The sequence below is a fragment of the Solea senegalensis genome, linkage group LG4, assembly GCF_019176455.1.
Source record: "Solea senegalensis isolate Sse05_10M linkage group LG4, IFAPA_SoseM_1, whole genome shotgun sequence".
NCBI lineage: Eukaryota > Metazoa > Chordata > Actinopteri > Pleuronectiformes > Soleidae > Solea > Solea senegalensis.
The window spans coordinates 18,964,745-18,986,842 of NC_058024.1; the positions used below are offsets into that span (position 1 = coordinate 18,964,745).

Below are 22,098 nucleotides of genomic sequence, written 5' to 3' on the forward strand. Positions count from 1 at the left end.
TCTTCAGAGTGTGTGTGCAGACACAGAGAACTTCAGTAGAGGTCAAAGTGAAAAACCCAAGAGGAAAAAGGAGAAAAAGATATTTGTTATTATTAATTCAGATGTCTTTACCCTCTGGCCACAATAAGTAGAAGTAAGTCCGTTGCTGAGGCGAGGACACCGGACCTCTGTGGCTCTGTTTCTGCATGTGTGCATTTGTGTGTGTGTGTGTGGGAGCGGAGAGTTGTCTGCTGCTACTGTAGGTGGGTGTTGGCATCAAGGCTAATGAAGCCCATAGGGACTGAATGTAACTGCTTGTGGACATTCTAATGCTCAGTGAGTGATGATCTGTTCTGTAGGAGGATGGTAACACATGCACGCACGCACGCACACACACACACACACAAAAGCAAGTCGCTAAAAACGAAGCGCTGATTCATTTATTACCTTGAGTAAATTATGAGAATCTCCTCATTGCTTGTGTATGTGTTATTATGTTCATAGATTTTGATAATAAAACAAGTAAAGTTAATGACATCATTGACAACACTTGACACGGATTTGCGTTTAAGGGTGTAATGACGAGATGAAGCAGACGTACCTGCGTCTGGATGCGGTTCAGACCTCTGAACCAAAGGATCTGGCCTCTCCTCAGCTCCATTTCAGCGTGGTCGATCTCATCAGCGCCCTCTGTTAGCTCTTCCTCATGGATCTCCTCCTTTGTGATGCCGTGACCGGCCTCCTTCAGGAACTTCAGGCGGTGGGTTGGGACAGACGTGACCAGCTGAGTTTGAGGGGAAAAAAGCAGTGTTGTTCAAATAAGCAAGCAAATTATAAACAGACCCGTCTTATCTTTCACTTTGTGTCTTTTATGAGCCCCTCAGTAGTGGATTGTCTCTTTGTGGACTGTAACAATAATAATAATGAAATCTGATGATGCTTATTTGTTTGTGAAACCCCCCACTATTGTTTCTTTTTTAAAATGGTATGTCCTTCATCACACACATTTGTGCTTTACTGTATGTACAGTACTGTATGTATAAACTGTTGTTTGTTAAGTGTTAAATTAAAAGGCAGGAGAAAGACACACCCAGCCTCCTGCTACAGCTGCACATCAGCGTTTTATGTTTCTGTTACCTTCCCCGTCCTCCTTCTCACTTAGAAACAAAAGGTGTTTTACCTCTAACTCACAGACCTGAGATCAGTCATTTTCTTTCATTTTCTTTCAGTCTCTGTTCTCCGTTTCTGCCCTCCACCTGAACCCACCAAGTTTCAATAATGTATGCTTTCTAAGCCTGTGTGTGTACATGTTACCAGCATCACATGTGTGACTGTGTGCGTGCGTGTATCCACAGAGGGACTGACACGCTGGGTTTGTTTTTGCTCAGTGCTCATATACAGGAGTCACGCTGCTTTCATGTGCCGAGATCATTACCATGGCGATGGTCGTGATGGCAACACTGCAGCAGCACAAGTTTAACAGGCAACAGTTTGCTGCCACAAACCTCATGTATCCACCTCTTCATTCTCGACTCAGTATATCTCGTTCATTCTCAGAACTCTGGCAGATTCGTGTGTGATGCAGAGGCCGTTCGATGAGACTGAATGCACGGTCTGTAGTTGTAAGTTTAAGCGTCGTGAGGGGACAAAAGTGGAGCACTGTAGCCTCCCTATGTGCACGACTGCCGCTAAATTATATGCTTCATTGTCTAACACTGTTGGTAACTTCTGCAAACACTGACTGCAGGACATCTCTGCATCGTTGGCTGACAGCTTACAAGGAAATAGTCGGGGCTGGCTTATTGAAAACCAGGAAGAGACCATGCAAATAGTCAGTTCTCACCTGTCCCCACAGCAGCTCTCCCACACCGATGAACACACACCATAGCCAGTGGTCGATGGTCAGAGCAGTGCAAGAGAATGGCTTCCCTCCAAACTGAACAATGATGATCTGAGGAGATATAATAGGACAGGAGGTGTTACCTTTGTATCCAGGTTTGCTGATGTTCAGAACTTTCCTTATCACAACACTTCATAGTTGTTGTGTCACATTTTCAAGTGCTCTCACACCTTCAGCTTTAAATCACATGATCCTGTACGCTCTTGTTTATTTGTATCCAAATGTGTGTTCCTTCTTTTTGCTTTGATGGTGGATGGACTTGATTAAGTTGTTGATATACATTTTGAATGAGTCTATACTCAAAGGACAAATGTAATGCAAAAACAGTTCAAGATACATGGATAAGCAGATATGGACTACCAGTCACACTGCGTGACAAAATATAATAGTTCCTACATAAGATAATTCTACAGGTGCGCATTTTTCTGTCCATTTCTGACCTATTCCTGATATATTGTATTCATCCATTGTTGTGCAAAAAGTACATTTTGACTCAATCCTACACACACAGTTCATGTTGCCCCAAATACTACAGAAGCAAAGGTGGATAAATCCACTGCTGAAAATAGTCTCCCAAAAACGTCCCATTTTGAGCAACAACTAGTGAATAGTGTCCTGCTGTGACCTGCTCCATTTCTTTATCTCAAATTGTTTTTACATTCAAAGGTTAATCTGTGCATCTGTAAAATATTTACGAGATGACTGTGATGATGATGATGTGTTACCTGCAGGCAAAAGGTTCCCAGTACGACACTGCAAAAGATGGGGTTCCTGTAAATCCCCTCAAACACATTCCTCTCGCCGTGGATCTTCCTGGCGTTGATCTCGTTGAAGAGCTGCATCATAACGAACACGTTGAACACAATGGTGTAGTGCTCGGATGGCGGCGAGTGCAGGGGAGAGTTGCGGCCGTTGTCGATGTCGAAAATTTTCTCACCTGAGAAACAGCAATTTTTTTACAATAAATATAAACAAATTATGCCAATAATTACGTATTTACTGAGTTTAAACTGAACGATAATTAGCACAGCTAACAATCTTAAAGAACACCACAAACGCATCTCAGCAGGTTTCTACAGTTGGAGTATTCCTTGCCAGTGTTGCTCGTATCTTAACTCACCGGCAAACAGTAGAGTGAAGATGATGACAAGCTGGTACACAGCATGGCCAAGGATGTTCTTCATCATGGTCCTGGAGATGAGTGGCTTGTTGCGGCCGTAAGGTTTACGTAGGAGCAGAGAATCAGTCGGTGGTTCAGTGGCCAGAGCAAGAGACGCCAGAGTGTCCATGATGAGGTTTACCCAGAGCATCTGGACAGCCTTCAGAGGTGAATCCTGCGGCAGGATGAGAGAGAGGTCTTGAGATCAATGTACAGCAAGGTCTATTAATCTGAATCTGCAGTTTAGTAAAACTGCAGTGCATCAGTGTGAACATGACTAAAATGTTAGTTCTGAATGTTTATCAGGTGGTAACGGTTCAAGGAAATCATGACTTTTAAATGGTCAATCAACTTATTACAACTGAAGTAAAATTAAGTTAAGTGAAGTCAAACAATGATCATGTTAGTTACTTAATTTCTTATCACAGAAAGATTTAGTATGCAGCCCCCTGCATACAGGGTGATATAACAATTCTAATAATTATCTTAATGTAATTATCTTCAACATAATTAAATATTTTGTCGACATACTGCATATCGCTGATGTCAGAATGTGCTCACTGTTCTTTAAAGGGTCCAAAGACCAAAGTGTGTAACATTTAGCTGCAATTATTTTCCTTTGGCTGAAATTAAATATAAAATATATAGCGACATAACTTCACCAATAACTGTTGCTAAATTTTACTCGCTGTGCCTTAAAAGACCAACTAAACAGATAAAAACAAACCATAGAAATGGGCTTTATGTCTGTGCTATCCAACCCATATTATCCTATTGTATCCTTTTGTATTGTCCTATCCTATTGATTCAAAAGCATTAAAGTGCAGGGAAAAAATAATTAACAGGCACGCACACGCCATTTCTAAAACTTTCTGTGCAAACAATAAAGACATAAAATCTCTTAACCATCCTTTAATGATCTGTGCCAACATTTCAGTGACCAGTCAGACACCAAGCGCCGGACGATCAATGAGCATGAACACAACACAGAGACCACAGACCTGCTGAGTCCCTGTTATATTTCAGGATTATGATGGTGGCGTGTTGCCATGGTTTCAGGCTGTATCTTACCAACCTACTTTTTCTTCTCCGCTCTGGAGATGAATTAGTTATCTGTCCTGCCAGCTGTGAGCCTTTCAACTAATACACAGCCGCAAGTAACTTTTTTTTTTTTCTTTTAAATTGTGTCAGGAGTTCACTTTCATGATTAGAGAAACACATTATGAGACAAAAAAGTGGCATGGTTGCCTCGCATCAAAGTCCCAGATTATTTGCTATTTCTTGATTCTGTGATTTAACTATCAAAACATGAGCCAGGTAGAAAAGGCAGAATGTACTGACTCACTAAAGCTTTGTCTCTGGTGGCTTCATTTGATCCAAATTCTGAGTCAGACTTTGACTTGAAAGAGCTGACCATTTGCCAGAAGAATGATCAGATCTGATCAGCTCTGATCAGCTCTGTGGGGAAAAATATGACTTTTGTACATATCTCAAATGTACATCGCACTACTTTAACAGCTCTTCAACGCACTTCTGTTACTTTCCTGTACGATAAGAAAACACTTCTTTTGATTGCAGTTTCAAAAATGGTTGTAGGTAAAAGACTGAACACACGCTAGATCAGCTTTTGTTTCAACATATAATTGAAAGTGTTTTTTATTATTGTCTAACAAGACAAAAGAGCATTACTAACACCCAATGAAAATGCAAACATTTAAAAAATGTGACGCATACAATTGAAAGTAGAATTGCAAATTGAGTTTTCAGAATTCAAAGCAACTTTAAGCAAATGATTTTTGGTAACATCAGCCTCAGCAGCCAGTTGGAGCAGTTTTCTTTCTCACAGAAAACCAAACCTATCAAATCAGAGGTCAATACTGGAGATGAACTATACTTGAATATATCATTCTAATAATTATTTAACTCTACCTGTGTGATGCATGCGCCAGTGAATGCCACGATCACAGCAACCACGTTGACAGTCAGCTGGAACTGCAGGAACTTGGAGATGCTGTCGTAGACGTTCCTCCCCCACATAACGGCTTTGACGATGCTGGTGAAGTTGTCGTCGGTCAGGATGATGTCAGATGCCTCCTTTGCCACGTCTGTGCCGGCGATTCCCTGACAGGAAGCAGAGTGACATGATCAAATCCCGTGTCCTTTAGCTGTTCACAAATACTTTCTCAACAAAGCAGTGAGACACAAACTTGTTGCAGTGGACATCATTGAGAGTGAAAGAGAATGGCATTTTAAAAGAAGTGCTTAACTCCCATTTATAAATTAAGAATAAAATATGCTCTGGTGATATTACATTATTTTTCTTAATGCCAACAAATGCCCCTCGCAGACCTAAACTGATCTATGAACAAGTGCTGTGCGCTTTTGTGTGTATGTATGAGTGCATCTATAATCTAATGTCTTATTCCTTTGTTTGCTATCAAATAATATAACAACTGTGAGTGAGAATGGCATGAACACGTTCACTGTAGTATATTTTGACTTAATCACACATGACATCAGCTACTGTAAGTTTTCATTTGCATTAGGAATTAATTCACCTCTGAAAATGTTCGCTTGTTGACGTGTTGCATGTGCACTTCCCTCAAATAACCATCATGATGTGACACGAGCCATTAGAATTGTTTTAGAGCACAGTGGTGGTGTTGTTGTTGTTGTGTCATGTCTGACAGTGCCATAGATGTGGAAGTCAAAGGAAGAGCCGCACTAATACTGATTCTGATAGGCTTTTAAGCATCACTGAATCACAAAGAGCTCAAAGCTCAAACAGGAGAAAAAATATTTAATTGTAAAACGATCTGATAGACCAATCAAGAGTTGCATAATGTTCATTGTAGTTATCAGCTTAGTCTGCAGAACTCAGTAAATGAATAGTACAGAGGAACTCCACGGCATCATAAACCTGTCACCATTTCTGAGTTCATAAAAAAAAAAAACAAGCGAGTAATGACTGGCCTTCAATGTACTGGACAGTTTTTTTTAATTTTGGCCTTGCTCTCTATTACACAGTAATTTCAAGTAAGTCAGGGAAAGGCAAATTGCTGAGCCCACTGTTTATAATTGTGTAGATTTTGTATACATTTGAAATTGATTGGATTCATTTCCAAACCAAGAGAGACCAATCTAGTTCAAGTTCAGTCTCTGAACTCTGTATTAATGGACAATGTAGCTACAGTACAGATGGCTTTAACTCGGAATATTTTTAACCCAGTCAAGTGACACTGTGGTAAGAATAAATCAGGGGGAATTAGTCTAGTAGAAGCTTGTGATCTGAGTGTCTGTGTCTATCTGTAGCATCATACTCTCACAAACTCTCTGGTTTCCTGCTGAACAGGTGATAATTGACCAGGGACACTTATCACACTTTGTGATAAATGAAATGATTCCATGTGGGACACATGAGGACTGGATTGTCAGTGGTAAAATAAAATCCCACGAGTGCCTCTGTCCTGTGATTGAGAAGAGGATTGAGGAGCTGTTTGACAACATATCAGCTGCTGGAGCAGACACTCGACTTTTCCTCAGTAAATATTGGGTCACATGAAACCACACAACAACACAGCCGATGTCACTGAGCTCGTCTGCAGGCACATTTAACTGATATCTATTCACAATATTGTCCACTGATGTTAGCTGGGACAAACACCCCATTCATTCATAATTTGTTGACAAAAAATGCACTATAGCAGAGACTGAGTGGAGACCCAGCTGTGGGTCTCCACTCAGTCTCTGTCTGTCTCTGTCTCTGTCTCAGAGATTTTTTGGGGGTTTTCCAAGCCTTTTGCTTAAGAATTATTAAATAACAATGCATAAAATGAAAATCAAACATACCTCATGGAAATGGCTTGTTTTCAAATTCAAAAAAAAACATTAGGTGTTACAGAAATCTTAGTGAAATGTTATATAATGTGCATATTTGGGAAACAGAGTACTAAAGGAAACATTGTAAAATATTACAAGAGTATTTTAAAACCAGTTCGTCCGTTAAAGTGAAAACTGTTATTGGTTTCAGTCATGGTAATTGTTAATATTTTTGTATTCTATTGCAGGAATGAGAACATAAATCATGTGGTCATGCTCCGTCACATTTCAAATCTCGCACTGTAAATATTGAGAGAAAATTGCAAAACGAATCATAATTGCAATGTCTCTCAGAAAAATCACAATTGTATATTTTCAGCTCTAAAGCATGCAATGTATTTTTTATACTGAAAGGAGTTGTCCCTGTTTTCCCTTTCTCTGTCGCTGTGCTTTTGGAGAACAAAGGCAGTAAACATGACAGAAGAGTGGGATCCCCACTCTGTGGATGAGCCAAAGCACACAAGCTCAACATTTATTGATTTACTATTCCATTTCACAGCTATCTCATTGAATTAATGGCACTGAGCTCAAGCATTATTGTGGATGATGTTTTGAGAAAACAGCCATTTCATGGGATTAGAAATGTAATTAACTCAAAGTGTTTCTTTTCTTCTTGGTAATGATGCAGAGCGAACTGAAACAGCAGATGAACGAATCAGTGGAGAGCTGAACAAAGGCAACAGAGAAAAATGTGAATTATGAAGATGTGGTTACCATAGCAAAGCCAACATCAGCTTTTTTGAGGGCGGGGCCATCGTTGGTGCCGTCTCCCGTCACTGCCACCACCTGTCGGGTTTCGCCAACCGTGCTGTCAATGATGCCTGATCAACAGAACGGAACAAAGAAAGCAGTTCTCCATCTTAATGCGTGTACGAGTATTTCAGGGGAGATTTTGTGTTCAAGTAGTAAAACATAAATATGGCTTTTTATATTTAGCCAAGTTACAATACACATCCCGCCAGAATACCGACTACCCACCTTTGACCAGGGTGTGTTTGTCTGTTGGTGAAGAACGAGCCAAAACACGCAGTTTAGGCCAAACTTTGTCCAGACGTTCTTGTTCCACCTCGAAAAAATAAAACATGTGCAATCATTTTATGAAAAAAGGTCCAGTGAGTGTGTGTGTGTGTGTGTGTGTGTGTGTGTGTGTGTGTGTACAAGGACATGTTGGCCTCAAAATGACGTGTGGTCAGATGTACTGATGTCACAATGCTATCTTGAGGCAGAGAGAAGCAACCGCACAACAAAAACCAGGTCTCAAGTAAACAGTGCAGTATTTTACTAATTTTAGGGCATAACAATGACAGGAATATGCATTTACATCAGTGTAAGCTCAACCCATGGACTCTCCAACTGGCACACATAGACTGATGGTCTGCTTGTGTGCTTACACTTTGCACATTTTGCAGATCTGCGTCCTTCACAGACAAGCTTTGTCCACTTGGTAACTGCCATAATAATTACAATAGCAGCAGTGAAACGCATGCTGTGTACCACTTTGCATTTTTAATACTTTAACACAGCTTTAGGTTCATTCACATAACTGTTAGCCACAACCAACTGTTTTCTCACCTCTCCTTGATCGTTTCTTATCTGCTGGTTGAACTCCTTGCCCTCCAGACACAGGAAATCCTCCCCGGGCAGCAAGATGCCACATTTGGTTGCAATAGCCCGGGCTGTGTTGATGTTATCTCCAGTAACCATGCGTACAGTGATGCCTGCGCGCTGGCACTTAGAAATAGCCTCTGGTACCTGGAAGAGTGTAAAAAAAAACCAAAGTCATGCTAAATAAAAACAGAGGTACAGATAGAGGTCTGTGAGGAGGAGTCAACTGTGAGGTGATGGACAGCTGACATTCAGAAAGTTGTTGGATGCTGTCGCTGCTCAACAGGAACCTTTCATTGATCACAGGGTTCCCGTGTGACTGCTTACAAACACATACACACGTCATTCATTTGAATTAAGGACAACTGATTTAAGTGTATGGGTGAAAACACCTGATTGTTATTATGGTAAACATGTACCAAATAGTGGTGTACATAAAGTCTGTGTACTAAGAGTGACACTATGTTTTATTATGACACTTTTTCACAAACACAAAATACAATATAAAGCAAGAGTTATGTCCAAATCTTTCATCTTAAAGACAGAAAATCTTATCATAGGCTTATGTTAGCTGTCTTGTTCTTTATAAATAGGACCGTATTAAATCTTTGTATATGATATGAATAATAAATATTCATATTTACAAGTAAATACTTTTCTTGCGCAAAATTGTAGTTAAAAATGCAAAACAAATATGCTATTATAGAGGATGTAGGCATGAAATTACATTGCAATACATGAACAATGCCGCGCCTTTTTTAATGTATTCTTCATTAATAATTAACTGGTGAGGCTTTTAGGCAGGGCCATGTTAGCTGTAGCCTCGGTTTAGCATGTTGTCATGCATCCTGTAAAGTGCAGACGGAGAACAGATGGTTTTCTGGACAGTTGCCATTTTAAAATGAGTCAGCGTGAGAAGCTGCTTTTGTTAACTTTCACTGAACATGACACAATTCTGTGAGAGAATAAAACATTTTTTTTAACTAAAAATCACAGTGATAGATTTCAATCGAGTGAATAAAACGCTTCTACTGTAGAGAAGCTGAGTAGTTGTGATTTGTTAATGTGCTTTACTGAATAATTGAACAAGGTAATATGTGAAATTTGGCCAGTGCAGTAAGCTCAGCCATTAAAGTTGTGTATCTAACCACATTGACCGAGTGGTTATAGACAGATTCAGCTCTGTGATGATGATGATGGAGGGTCAATTCCTTTTACAAATACACCGCTGACTGGAGGTCGTCTTTCCTGAATATGATACAAAAAATCTAATTCTGTGCTAAATTCACAGATCCATCTTGTGTCCATCACAGGTCATGTAGAGACAAATGACGGGCTCCTGTAGCTCTCCAGTTATTTCTATCCTGACTGTGATCTTCGTGCTTTGACATTAAAGCAGGAGGCAGCAGCACTGATGCTTTCAGAGCTTCATTACAGACTTCATTTAACACTTCAGAGCATCTAACTCTGACACACCTGAGCAGGACTCCCTTCAGGCTTCGAGTTAAGGAAGGTGTGTGCATTTATCTCCACACTGTCAAACACTATTGGAATAATTGGAACAAATTTTCTTATGACACTAAATGTATACTCATGAAGCAGCCTGTTGGATCAGGACAGTTACATCACCCGATCTGCATTTTCTCTTTGTTGTTTTTTGAGCTTTCACAAAAAAACTTCAAACTTCAATGACTGCTGAATTACTGCAGACTGTGCACGGCATTTCACAACTTTTTTACAAACACTGTCCTAGACCATCATCTAAAGCTAGATTAATTTTCTGATGGTTTTCTAACATGGAAATACACTGTATATCTGTAGACATAACAGAAGGAGCAGTATTTCTACCGACTGAAGAAACAGGAGCATGCTGGGCTTGCAAGGATTCTTTCTGTGGTGTCTACACCGGATGCAACTAGTGTATTTTGGGCTGTCGGATAGCCTGCTTCTATCTGTCAGATATGAAGCTGTGGGACAAATTAGGCTGATCACTTACACATAACTTAAACTATTTCCCTCATTGTTAACAGTTGGCTCTATGTGACTGTGACACATATCAAAGCAGATGTCGTCCAGCTGTCCTTAATATTACAGTCTAGCATTTCATATTACTTTTTAATTAACAACTCGTAATACTTCCATTCTTGGTGTGCTGTGTTGCATTCAGTGAGCACCCAATCTGTTTCATTATAGCCTTTGCTCCACTGCACGTTACAATACAGATTTGCATCTATCAACCCGAGTATTTTACATCGTTGAATGAACCTAATAGTGACTTATGACTGAACTACTTTCCAGACATGAACATAGCACAGCATTGGGAAGTATTTTCATCTGTGTGAGAGGGATTAACCGTGCACTGTACCTCAGGTCTGACGGGGTCCTCGATGCCAACAACAGCGATGCAGGTGAGCTCATTTAGAATTTCGTTCTCATTGTCCCAGGCTGGCTCTCCACCCTCAGCAGGAAAGTCCCTGTATGCCACACAGATGGTTCTCAGCCCATCACAAGCCATGGGCTCAATGACCTTACGCACCATCTCATCACGGTCCTTGGGCTTGAAGACACGGGGCTGGCCTTGGGTATCCAAGATACGTGAGCATCTATCAGAAAAGAGAGCGATGAAGAGAGTGTGATGGTGATTATATGAAAGACATTAACAGAGATGAAAGGAATGGCATCCATTACTTCATTCATCTATGTATCATTTGATCTCATCTTACTTCCTCAGGACAATCTCTGACGCTCCTTTGCTGTACATACGGAAGCCTCCATCAGCGTTCTTAAGCACTGTGCTCATGGACTTGCGGGAGGAGTTGAATGTGTAAACCTTGTAGAGTTTCTCTTCTGGGATCTCATCTCTGATTGGCTGATAGTCCCTCTTTACTTCCAGCACCAGGCCCAGCAGAGCACATTCAGTCTTGTTGCCCACGTGACGGGGCAGGCCGCCTTCTTTCTCTGGTGGCTGAGGAAAAAGGTTGTCAAGTAATGTCAGAAAGTAGTATCAGTTTCATTCGTTGTCACAAGCATGTTGTTAGTTTACTCACACAGTATAAGCACTTGTTTGAACAATCCAATCTAAAATGTCCTTTGTGTATTGGATTGTTTAAGCTATATATAGATGTAGGTCTAGACTGTGAGGGGTCTCACCAGGATTTTGGTTGTGTACGCCGAGTTGATGGAGATGCTGTTGACCAGAACTTCTAGTGTTTCCGGTTTGATGGCCTCTGGTTCAGGAACAGTTTTGTAGTGTGTGTCACCGATGTACGCCTGCACCACTGTCATCCGGTTCATGGTCAGCGTGCCAGTCTTGTCCGAACAGATGGCCGTGGCGTTGCCCATGGTTTCGCAGGCGTCCAGGTGCCGCACCAGGTTGTTGTCCTTCATCATTTTCTAAAAGACAAAAGGAACAATTGAAAGCTGAAGATTGCGTTTTAATAATGACCTGGTCATTGAGATAATAACATGTTTTAAGGCATAATTATCAATTGTTTCCCAGACAAATGTGACAAGAGGACATGTTTGTACTGTTTCTGATAAATAAACAACCGGAACATATTATGTGCCACAAGAAATATCTCCTGTAACAAATTACTGCAATAAATCCCAGAACATGACACAGTTGTGTGAGGAGATAAAACAAAATATGAGCGACATGCTACATTTCTCATAATCTCCTTTTGCATCCCTTACTGCTTACCTTGACAGAGTAGGCCAGTGAAATGGTGACAGCGAGTGGCAGACCCTCAGGAACAGCCACCACCAGCACAGTCACCCCAATAATGAAGAACTTGACAAAGTACTGGATGTAGATAGGGGTGCACTCAGCCACCCAGGTTCGACCCTGGATCCCGAAGGTGTCGATCACAAAGTAGAGAATGAGGATGATAACGGTGACAGCTGACATGATCAGACCTGAGTGACATGAGGAGAACGAGTTTTAAGATAAGCTTCTGTAGCAGTCAAGTCAGTTTGACATATAATGAATTCTTATAATGTAAAAATGTCACATTTTTGATGTCACAGTTTGTGGACGGAGCAGCTGAAGACACCATTTATCGAAATTATTTTTTAAGTCAAACTCTCCCGGTCTACAATCAGCTGTCTCATGCACTTGAATGAATTCATGGATTAAGGAAACACTACAGACATGGGGTTTTATTAAAGCTACGTGTCCATACATAAGAAAATTGTTTAAGGGTTGATGCAAATTTATATATATATATATATATATATAAAAAAATGTTGGTCTATCACATCAAAATAAAAAAGGGGAAATCGATAGTCAGACAACATCCTGAATGCACAGCCAGTGACAGTGGAAACAGGTGAACAAGAAAATGTTTTTCTGCACCCTCCCTTTGTGAAACCCTCTCGCTGTATTAAGGTCAATTGAAATGACACAGAAAACCTTCAGTTTCAGGATGAACTAATAAATCATCCATCAAATAACACTGAGTGCCTTCCAGCGCTCTAATTTAATGTGCTATTGAAGGAACAGTTTCACGTTTCTGAAAATAGCACTGAAAATGGCTCAGCGAGACATCTAAAGCAAGCAACAATTAGAAGTTGTTACACTTGAATGTACCAGGATGATTATACTCCTGTAAGTCACATCATCAAGAGAAAAAAGCTCAGTACATAGCAGATCAATGATGGTGGGTCTATAACACAATTGACTGACTCTCATTTTCAGATTTTTACAACACTCAGCTTTTGAAATCGACAGTTGATTTGATAAATGTGTGCGTGTATCCGTGTGCTCCTCACCAGCTTTCCCAATCTGTACAGCCAGTCTGGTCAGTTTGCCCTGCAGCACTGACTTCTCCTTTTTGGTCACATTGACCTTCTTCACCGGTTTGGCCTCCTCTTTCTCCTCCTTCTCTTCAGACTCGGCAGCCTCGTCGCTCTTCAGGGGCTGGATCTCCAGGGCGATGCCGTCCCGGGTCTTGGCTAGAGGAGGAGGGGTAAGGTGGAGGGTGAGGAGGTCAACAGAGAAGGAGGGGGCAGGTATCAAGATGCAGATGAGTAATGGGGAAAGATTGGAGGAGGATGATAGAGGAAGGTATGCATGCAGTGGGGATAACGGGGATTACGAAAAGGTGGAAGTGGTTGTATATTTAAGAATGAAGATGGGAGAAAGGGATCGGGAGCAGAGGATGAAGTAACAGGTGAAGTAAAGGTGAATGAATTGAACCAATGAAAATAATACATTTCAAAACAAAACACAACAGAAAGAAAAATGGAGGATGGTTAAGGAGTGGTTTGGGAATAAAGGGTAGAGAGGCAGAGAAAATATTACGGATTCAGTTTGAACAAAAGTTGGAAAAACGATTAGACGTTTTCTCAGAGATCAGAGAAGACCCCTGACTCTATCATTAATATGGTGACCCTTTGGCTGAATGCAGAGAGTAGCATGTCATCATTTTATGATCACAGAACATTCATGAAAAGGTCCAGGTAGCTTTTAGAGTATGTCACAGACGAGTTGGGAGCAGCAGGTCGTAATGAAGAGCAGCAGACAACAGAGACCAGCAGATACAACAGAGAAGATGTAACAGGGGCCCGTCAAACAATCAATATCACTGAGTCAGTCTCTCGCACACGCACGCGCGCGTGCACACACACACATACTTCAATGTCACAGCTTAGAGTTTGGAAGGAGGCTGGGCTCAGAAGTCTGACATGACATCTGGTTTCACAACCTGTTTGGTCGCCCTGCTCCTCATTTGTATAACAAACAATGCATTATTATTTGCATTTCACTTTAACACCTGTGACCCTGTTTGGACTATAGTACTGCAAGCGCAACTTTTTGAACTTTTTGTTGTTTGCTGAAGAGCTTACACTAAATGTTTGTCAAATTTCTGTACCAAAAAAAATGTAAGCAGGTGATGAATGGAAACAGAACAGATCTACAACTACTCTGACACACTGCGGTTTATTGAGAACACCTGAGCTGACAACACTGACTGAAACTGGATTGTCAATTGTCTTGAAATCCCACGAGGTTCTTGTTAGGTTATTGACATTAATGGGAATGTCATTGAATATATACACTAATACACAAACAACACACATCAGCTAATTCTGTTGACTTGTACTTAACACTGGATAAGAGTCAATTATATCAATAACACTTTAGGAACTAACAATACCAACAGATCATGGACATAAAGCGGTTTTAGATTCCTGGATGACCAGTACAAAAATACTGAAATAAAAAGAAAACATCAAACTCTGCTCTGGCTATTCCAAATCTAAAACCAATTGTCCTGAAATCCAAGTGGAATGGGGGACATTCATTTTGGAAAAGGTCATTGAAGAAGATTCTTTCTTGATTGAACCCAGTCATGTTTTCTGCTGTATAAAACGTTCACTCGAAGCAGCCAAATGCAAAACAACTTGGAAAAAAAGAAAAAAAGAAACTGAGGGTTGAAATACAGTATGTAGCGTCTGGGAGTGGAAATGAGGACATTCAGACCTCTTTTGGGACGTCCTTTAGCAGAGAGTTAAAATGTATTAAAGCAAGTTCACTGATTGAGCCTTGTGTAAGAACGAGTTGTACAAACAGAGTGTTCTCAAGTGATTTAAGGGAGCTTGTTCCACTCATAGATGTAGTTGGACGTGACTAATCATGTAGAGACATTGTGCCTTCCTCCACAGGGGAACAACTCTAATTGTGTATCGTCTGTAAAAATTCTGGTCATGTGCTACTTGCTGTAGTTTATTAATGTTTTTTTCTTTTAAAAATCGATAACTGGTGTTTCAATGTGTTAATGGAAACATGAAAAACTGTGTTTTAAATGAGACTGGGGTAATAAAGTTGATGCATTGTAAAGATAGCAGCAGGTTCTAGTTGTGACATCATCACTGGTAATGGGAGGATGTCATTTCTCTTGGTGATAACACAGTTGACTGCCTCTCATATTAGTCATGGACTCCTTTTGTGCTGTGATGCCACAGTGTTGACAGTGACTTTTGTCTTTGCAGTATCCCGTTGTTTACTTTTAAGACACACTTTTGTGAATACAACCTCACAGATAAAGCAAATTGGGCTGTTGATTACAACCAAAGTCCATTAATGTGTGCCTGTTAATGGACAGTGGCATTAATCAAATTAAAACAAGACATTTACAGTTCTGTTGACCGTAAATTCTGTTGGCTAAGGCCACCTTTCAGTAACACCATTCCACCCCAATGCCAACGATCACAGAATTTCACCCTGATAATTTTGCATGGTACTGTAAAACAAGTTTTTTCTAGCTCATTGATGATCATTTGTATGAAACATCCACATTAAGCTTGGGGAACTGGATAGATCTGAAAATTGTAGCACAAGACCAGAGGTGTTTTAGAAACACTACGACCAAAACAACTCCTTCTCTGTCAGTCTCACCAGGTTGATAATAAAGAAGCTCCCCACACTGACCTTTGCTATAAGGGAAGTGATTTCAGGACATCACAACCTCAACATGCCATTAAAACATTCTGAATGTGTGCACGAGTTGTTGTCAAACCAGGAAACTGTGGAGCTTTATGCACATGGTCCACTCTGAAGACAAGCCACAACATAGAACTAACCAAGACAGCTTCACATGAACAGGACTGAGACCCACTGACCAACCACAGAACTGTTAACAGGCGCAGCACTGAACCATGGGAGAACGCATGGTGGGCAGAGGGGAGAGGATGTCTGACAATAAAAAAGTAAGCAAATCAACAAACAGAAGACAAACTCAAAAGGATCACCCCAAAAAACAAAAAACAACAGCGATGCAGAACCACGACAGAGAGATACAAGAGGAGGTAGAGGAGGCTGCAGAGTTGTGGAGGCTGCAGGAGACTTCAGCAAGACAGAAGAATAACAGAGAAGAGGGAGAGAGTCAAACAGTGATTACAAGACAACATGAAGTCCTGAGCAACACCCTGCAAGGAGGCAACAGTGAGAGAAATGAGAGGAATCAAAGGCGAAACAAAAAAGGAAAAAAAAAGAAACTAAGGATACACAATCAGAACAGACAGCCCACAGCCCACTAATACTGCAAGGGTGCAACTCTCACACACACTCATAGCCCCAAGACAGCCAAAAAAATAAAATAAAATAAAGAAAATCACAGCATTGTTAGGTTTACTTTCTTTTTCTCTTCTGTCAACAGACAGGCAAATTTAATATAATATATATAATATATATATATATAATAAATGTACTAAACCATGTGACGGATTTCCTTTTTTGTTTAGACTGATTGGGATGTGTTTAGCTTCACTAAAGTGCTCATGACATGGCTCTTGCAGTGGTGGCAGCCTCCGCATGTTTACATATTTTATGTTAAAACGAGCTGCAAGGGAGGGTCTTGTTGCCATACTGATTGGCATTAATAGTAGCATATAGCCCTGAATAGGCATTACAGCTACAGCACGGCATTCTAAACATGGATGATGGCTTACTCTCTTTTGTGGAGGACTTCTTGCCACCACCATCTCCTTTATCTGCAGAGTTAACCGAGGAGAAAGCTGAAAGTGATGTTTCTGAAGAAGAGGATGATGTCGCAATTAAGTTGATGCAATCGAGTGTTATGCTGGATTGAAGCGGGGCATCAAAAGAACCATACAGACTCCCCTGAGAGCCAGATGAGTCAATAAAATCTTAGAGCGGATTCAAGGGCATAGGGACCTCTAAAATCCAATAAGAATATTAGGAAAACATTTATTGCAGTATTTCCACCGGTACAACAGCAACATGTCATTACAAACATGAAAGTATGTAAATGTGCTAATTATTTCCAGTTGATTTTACTTTGCTGCAATTACAGTTACATTCAGTAGAACTTTCTTCATAGATGTTACAAATTAAAGCTGAAAGGGCAAGATTTCCACCGGAACTGAAAATTTTAATTAAAAAGCAAATTATTGTGTTTGCTATTGCGATAAGTGATCAATTGTTGAACTCATATTTCAGGCAACTCTCAATCTTCATTTTAAAGTTGTTATCGAAACTTTATAGTTACTCTAACTTTAAAAAAGTATGATGAGATCTTACTGTGATGCAAGCTTTGAAAGAGAGAAACATTGTCAGGTTTTAAGTGACAAAATTTGAAAAATGCTTTCGGACAACTCTGATACATTATTAAGCAACAGCAGCATTCTTCCACATCCAGCATAAACAAAGAAGCAGTATCTCTTTGGAGTATGAAAATAGCCAGCTGATGCTGCTGGAAACTGAATGGACACAGGTAAGAAGACAAAACTAGGAGCTGAAGGAGGCTACAAAGTTCAGCAGAACTGCAGAGTTGGTGAAGATTCTCATTGGGGTCTGAAGCAAGTAAGCGAAATGACTCGAGGTGTTTTCTTCTTGATGTGTTTTTAGTGGAGGTCATCAGTGACCGCAGATCCATCTGTGCATCATCTCTGTCTGTGTGCATCAAGAAGCATTCTGCCTGCAGCAGATGCTCGAACCATGGGAGGTTGGGAGCTCTGTGTGTGTGTGTGTACGTGGACATGTGTTGGTGCGTTGGCTCACACGGGACATGGAGGACGGTTGACTGGTCAAGTCTGGAGCAACGATATCATCTCTCTCACTCTCTCACACACACACACACGCGCACGCACACACACACACACACACACACACACACACACACACACACACACGCATTACGCACGCACACACACACACACACGCACACACACACACACACACACGCACACGCACAAACACATGTCAAATGTTAAAGGCACCTTGGATGTCATTCCTGTATGTAGAGTGAGTCAGCACTGATGGACTTATATATGTGTCTCAGTTTCTTAGTATGAAATGGGACATTTTGAGGACAGAGACATTTTTGCAAGCACTGAATTATCACAATACATTTTGGAAATGATATATACTTCAGGTTCAGTAAATACATTTGTTTGTTTGTCATAATCCACACAACCTGAGAAGTTTATAGTCAGTTTTAGTAACAAATTGGTTTGTTGAAGGGTTTATGAAATTCTATTTTAACTTAATATGCATTTAATTAGTTTAATGCAGTTGTTGGTGTTGGTATCGATCTAGATATACAGTTAGCAGCAACTTTGCTAACTTGCGCTTTATCACTTACATCTCTCACTCACTCATGATTATTTTCATAGTTAAGTAACATGTGATTAAATATTTAGTGTATAAATCAAGACCAATTCCCTCTAAATGGAACTACTGATTTCAGAGACTTGGATGTGGAGCTTTTCACTTCAAGGTTAGCTAATTAAGGTGAAGGGTATTATTGCATGTGGTTACGAACATAACAAAAAGCATGATTCATCATGACATACATCTCAAAACATGTTTTTCTCTAAATAAAACTAAATTGCTCTTTGATTTTAAATGACTGTTTCTTTACAAAACTAAATTTACTGTCTGTGTTTAAAATGTCCCATCCTGGATTCAGAGCTGAGACAGAAATATAAACCCAAAGTCGCCCATGACGACTGTGGATGCCGATTGGCTGTCGAAGACTTGACAGTTGAGAGTTGCACCCTTTGACAGGTAAAGCAAGGCAAGAGAACGTCCCCCTTTTGACACCAGAGAGAGAGAGAGAGAGAGAGAAAGATATGGACTATAGACTGCCCTCCTGCCGCTGGGTGGAGGGTGAGGAGGTGGTGATTAATAGAAGGATGGAGGGACAGAGAGGGACAGATGGATGAATGGAGGGGTTACCTTTGTTGCGATTTTCGGGGGGTCCTTGTTTTTTACCTGTTCGGACAGAGAGAGAGGGCGGAATGCTGATAAGATGGTTCAAAGGAAAAATAAGATCAACTTAAACTAAGGGAAAACATAAAGGCTCAAACTAAAAGAAACCCACACGTGTGTGTGCGCCATATGTGTGTGTGCTGTGGGCAGGAATGGACCAATCAGAGGAGAGAGACACATGACTCCCTGCTGCAGAGAACCACTGGCCACCATGTTTCTCATTTTTTTCAGTAATAAAAATGAACAATTTGAACAGAACGTAAAACTGTAACACATCACACACAGATAAACATTACTGCTTTGATTCACCATAATGCGCTGTATTATTTCATTGATATAACAAATTTGTGTGTATAAACTTTACTATAACTTACTGCCTGAGGCTAAAATATCTGGATATATTTCCATTTGCCATAACTCAGTACTACATTCTACAGTATATTGCTTTGTTTTGTGTAGTCGCCGATTCATCTGAATGCTGTTCCACTGTTCTCATTTCATTTCCTGCCAATGAATTTCTAATAAAGACAGACTTTATTCGACTTGACCTACAATGATGTGGAAGGAGGCTGATGACTGGTCAACTTAACTATTATCCTTCCAGCTTTACAGGTAAAACACTTATTGTTTAAATAAAGGATGGAAATCTTCTCTCAAACAAGAAGCAGTTTGGCTCTGATCACTGTCAGTTGTTTTAAACACTTTCTGACCACAAACTAGTCAAATGTGCATGCACATGCATGTGTGCATGGCAGTTCAGTTGAGTTTTCCTTCCTCGTGACACTGACTTCCTATTATAGAGCTGAAAGAAGGTTTGGCAAGGTCAAACCCAGAGAGAGAGGGGGGAGGGGGGGAGAGAGAGGGAGAGAGAGGGAGCTCTTTAAAATTCAGCTAGTGCTTTGTGAGTGATGAGATCGAACTGCTGCAAATGTGCGTGTGTGTGTGCCTGTGACTTTGCACATACTGAATGCTGTGAGATAACCAATGGGTGTGACTGTCAATGAATGAATGCATGAATGTGTGTGCCTGTGAGTGCAGTGGGTTGATGCAGCCATGTGTGACTGTAAAATCTGTTGTGTATCTGCTGCAGCCAGAACATAACGGTGCTTGTGCGTGTTGTTGTATTTCTATCTTTGAGAGCAAATTTAAAGTTTCAGATTCAGTGGGTGTGGACACTTTTTCAGAAAATGAGTACAATGTTGGAAAGTGGGTGCAATCTGGGGGCCATTTTGTCCAGTTCTCACTTCTTCAAAGCGCTTTATGTGGGTTCTGGCACGATATAAGGATTATTGCGTAAAATAATTTGTATATGCGGTTATTGAGCTAGGGAACATATTATGTCAATGAGAAATTAAATGCAGCAGCAACCTAATTCAGTTAAGTATGAAACTGTGCCTTGTGGGTTTTACTCATTAGGAATGACTGCTTATTAAAACCTGTGACAGAAACCTGATTGTCTCTCTCCACTAAGCTGGTACATTCAGCCAGTTCACGATGAATGCCTGACAAACTAAAACTTTAGTGAAAAAAAACCCAACAACAAATGATCAGACAAAAACAAACTAAAGAAAATGACATGAGTAAAAGGGGGTTAGCATGATCACGAGCAAATCAAAAGCAATAGAGACCGACTGCAGAAGCCTGTTGGTTTACATCAAACTCTCAAGCTCTGTAATAGTACGAGGGTCATCTGGACTTTGACCTTTGAAGGATTCCCCTTACAAGCAAGTTCATGTTAAAAGGGGAGGGCAAGTTTCATTTTTTTAAACAACATTATAGGACTGTCAAATACCTCAGTATAAAGGCCATAACTCACACAAATAGATGAGACCATGATAAGACCAGATGTCTTTGGAAACACTACTGAAGCTGTGGGCTGGCTGAGAACCAAAACCAAATTTTAAGCAAGAAATATAAATGTTTTCTTTTTTACTCTACTTTAATAGCATTTACTCTCCAGAGTATTTTTTAAATTAAACTGATTGACAAACTTGATAATATAGGAGACATGAAATTAAAGGGGTAAAATGTTTATGCACTGCAGTATCACAAAATAAAATACATAGGATTGGACCCCAACTCTTTCAGACACAGCTTTGGTTCAAATTGTATGAAGTAAGCTGATTAGCCAAGGACATTAATGTGTGCAGCTACATTGGAGAAATTACAGACACTAATAGATCCTTCACATCTGGTGTGTTTGGCTGTTGTTTAGCAGATAAGTTGGAAAAATAACATCCTCATGACAGTTCACCTCATCTGTGGTCTCATTTATTCAGTAAAATGCTTTCACTTTAAAGACTGAAGCTGAACAAAGTTCTAAATTCTACAGTTAGTCCCCTGAAGAAGCTCTGCTGTTATCAGCCCAGACTGGACATCTACCTGCTGACAAAGGCAGCTACTTCAAAACACCACCACCTGATAAAAAAAGGTGCGAAAATCTCCCATCTACACCATTCAAACAGTAGAGTAAAAAAAAAATCAGAAGCCAACACCGTGATAGTCTTCTTCCCTTGCAGCAGTTCACACAATTACTGTTCTCGTATGACCTTTAACACTCAAACATAAGTTGTTTTTTTTCAGACGTATATCACTGGCTTTGCCTCAAGTCTTACTTTTCTTGACCTTCTTTTCTTCATCGTGCTCACTGGCGCCCAAGAGGGTAAAAATGATGCCGGTTTGAGAATTGAGGCCAACGGCGGACACCACCATCCTGCCCGATCCCTCCATCACGTGTGTTCCTGGGGAAAGATTTAAAAAGCAGTGAGTAATAACTAAAGCTGGGTCACTTTCTTTCTTACTTTAGGTTAGTGTGAAACCATTTATGATTCCATGCCCAAT

The 22,098-nt window shown here is 40.4% G+C and overlaps 1 protein-coding gene across 5 annotated transcripts in view; it reads right to left on the bottom strand.

The window, feature by feature from the left end:
* LOC122768721 (plasma membrane calcium-transporting ATPase 1-like) overlaps positions 1-22,098 on the bottom strand; it is a 72,578-nt gene that overhangs the window by 9,796 nt on the left and 40,684 nt on the right. For 3 of the 5 annotated variants that reach the window (XM_044024913.1, XM_044024909.1, XM_044024910.1), the window contains exons 6-20: positions 21,873-21,998; positions 19,225-19,260; positions 13,293-13,475; positions 12,223-12,437; positions 11,673-11,915; positions 11,246-11,487; positions 10,888-11,125; positions 8,490-8,669; positions 7,896-7,983; positions 7,632-7,738; positions 4,968-5,159; positions 3,000-3,213; positions 2,605-2,816; positions 1,823-1,930; positions 581-763 (exon numbers count right to left, since the gene is read on the bottom strand). In XM_044024913.1, the coding sequence (XP_043880848.1) occupies positions 581-763; positions 1,823-1,930; positions 2,605-2,816; positions 3,000-3,213; positions 4,968-5,159; positions 7,632-7,738; positions 7,896-7,983; positions 8,490-8,669; positions 10,888-11,125; positions 11,246-11,487; positions 11,673-11,915; positions 12,223-12,437; positions 13,293-13,475; positions 19,225-19,260; positions 21,873-21,998 (2,567 nt within the window). The remainder of the gene's footprint in view (positions 1-580; positions 764-1,822; positions 1,931-2,604; positions 2,817-2,999; positions 3,214-4,967; positions 5,160-7,631; positions 7,739-7,895; positions 7,984-8,489; positions 8,670-10,887; positions 11,126-11,245; positions 11,488-11,672; positions 11,916-12,222; positions 12,438-13,292; positions 13,476-19,224; positions 19,261-21,872; positions 21,999-22,098) is intronic. The other 2 variants (XM_044024911.1, XM_044024912.1) reach the window with 1 other exon arrangement.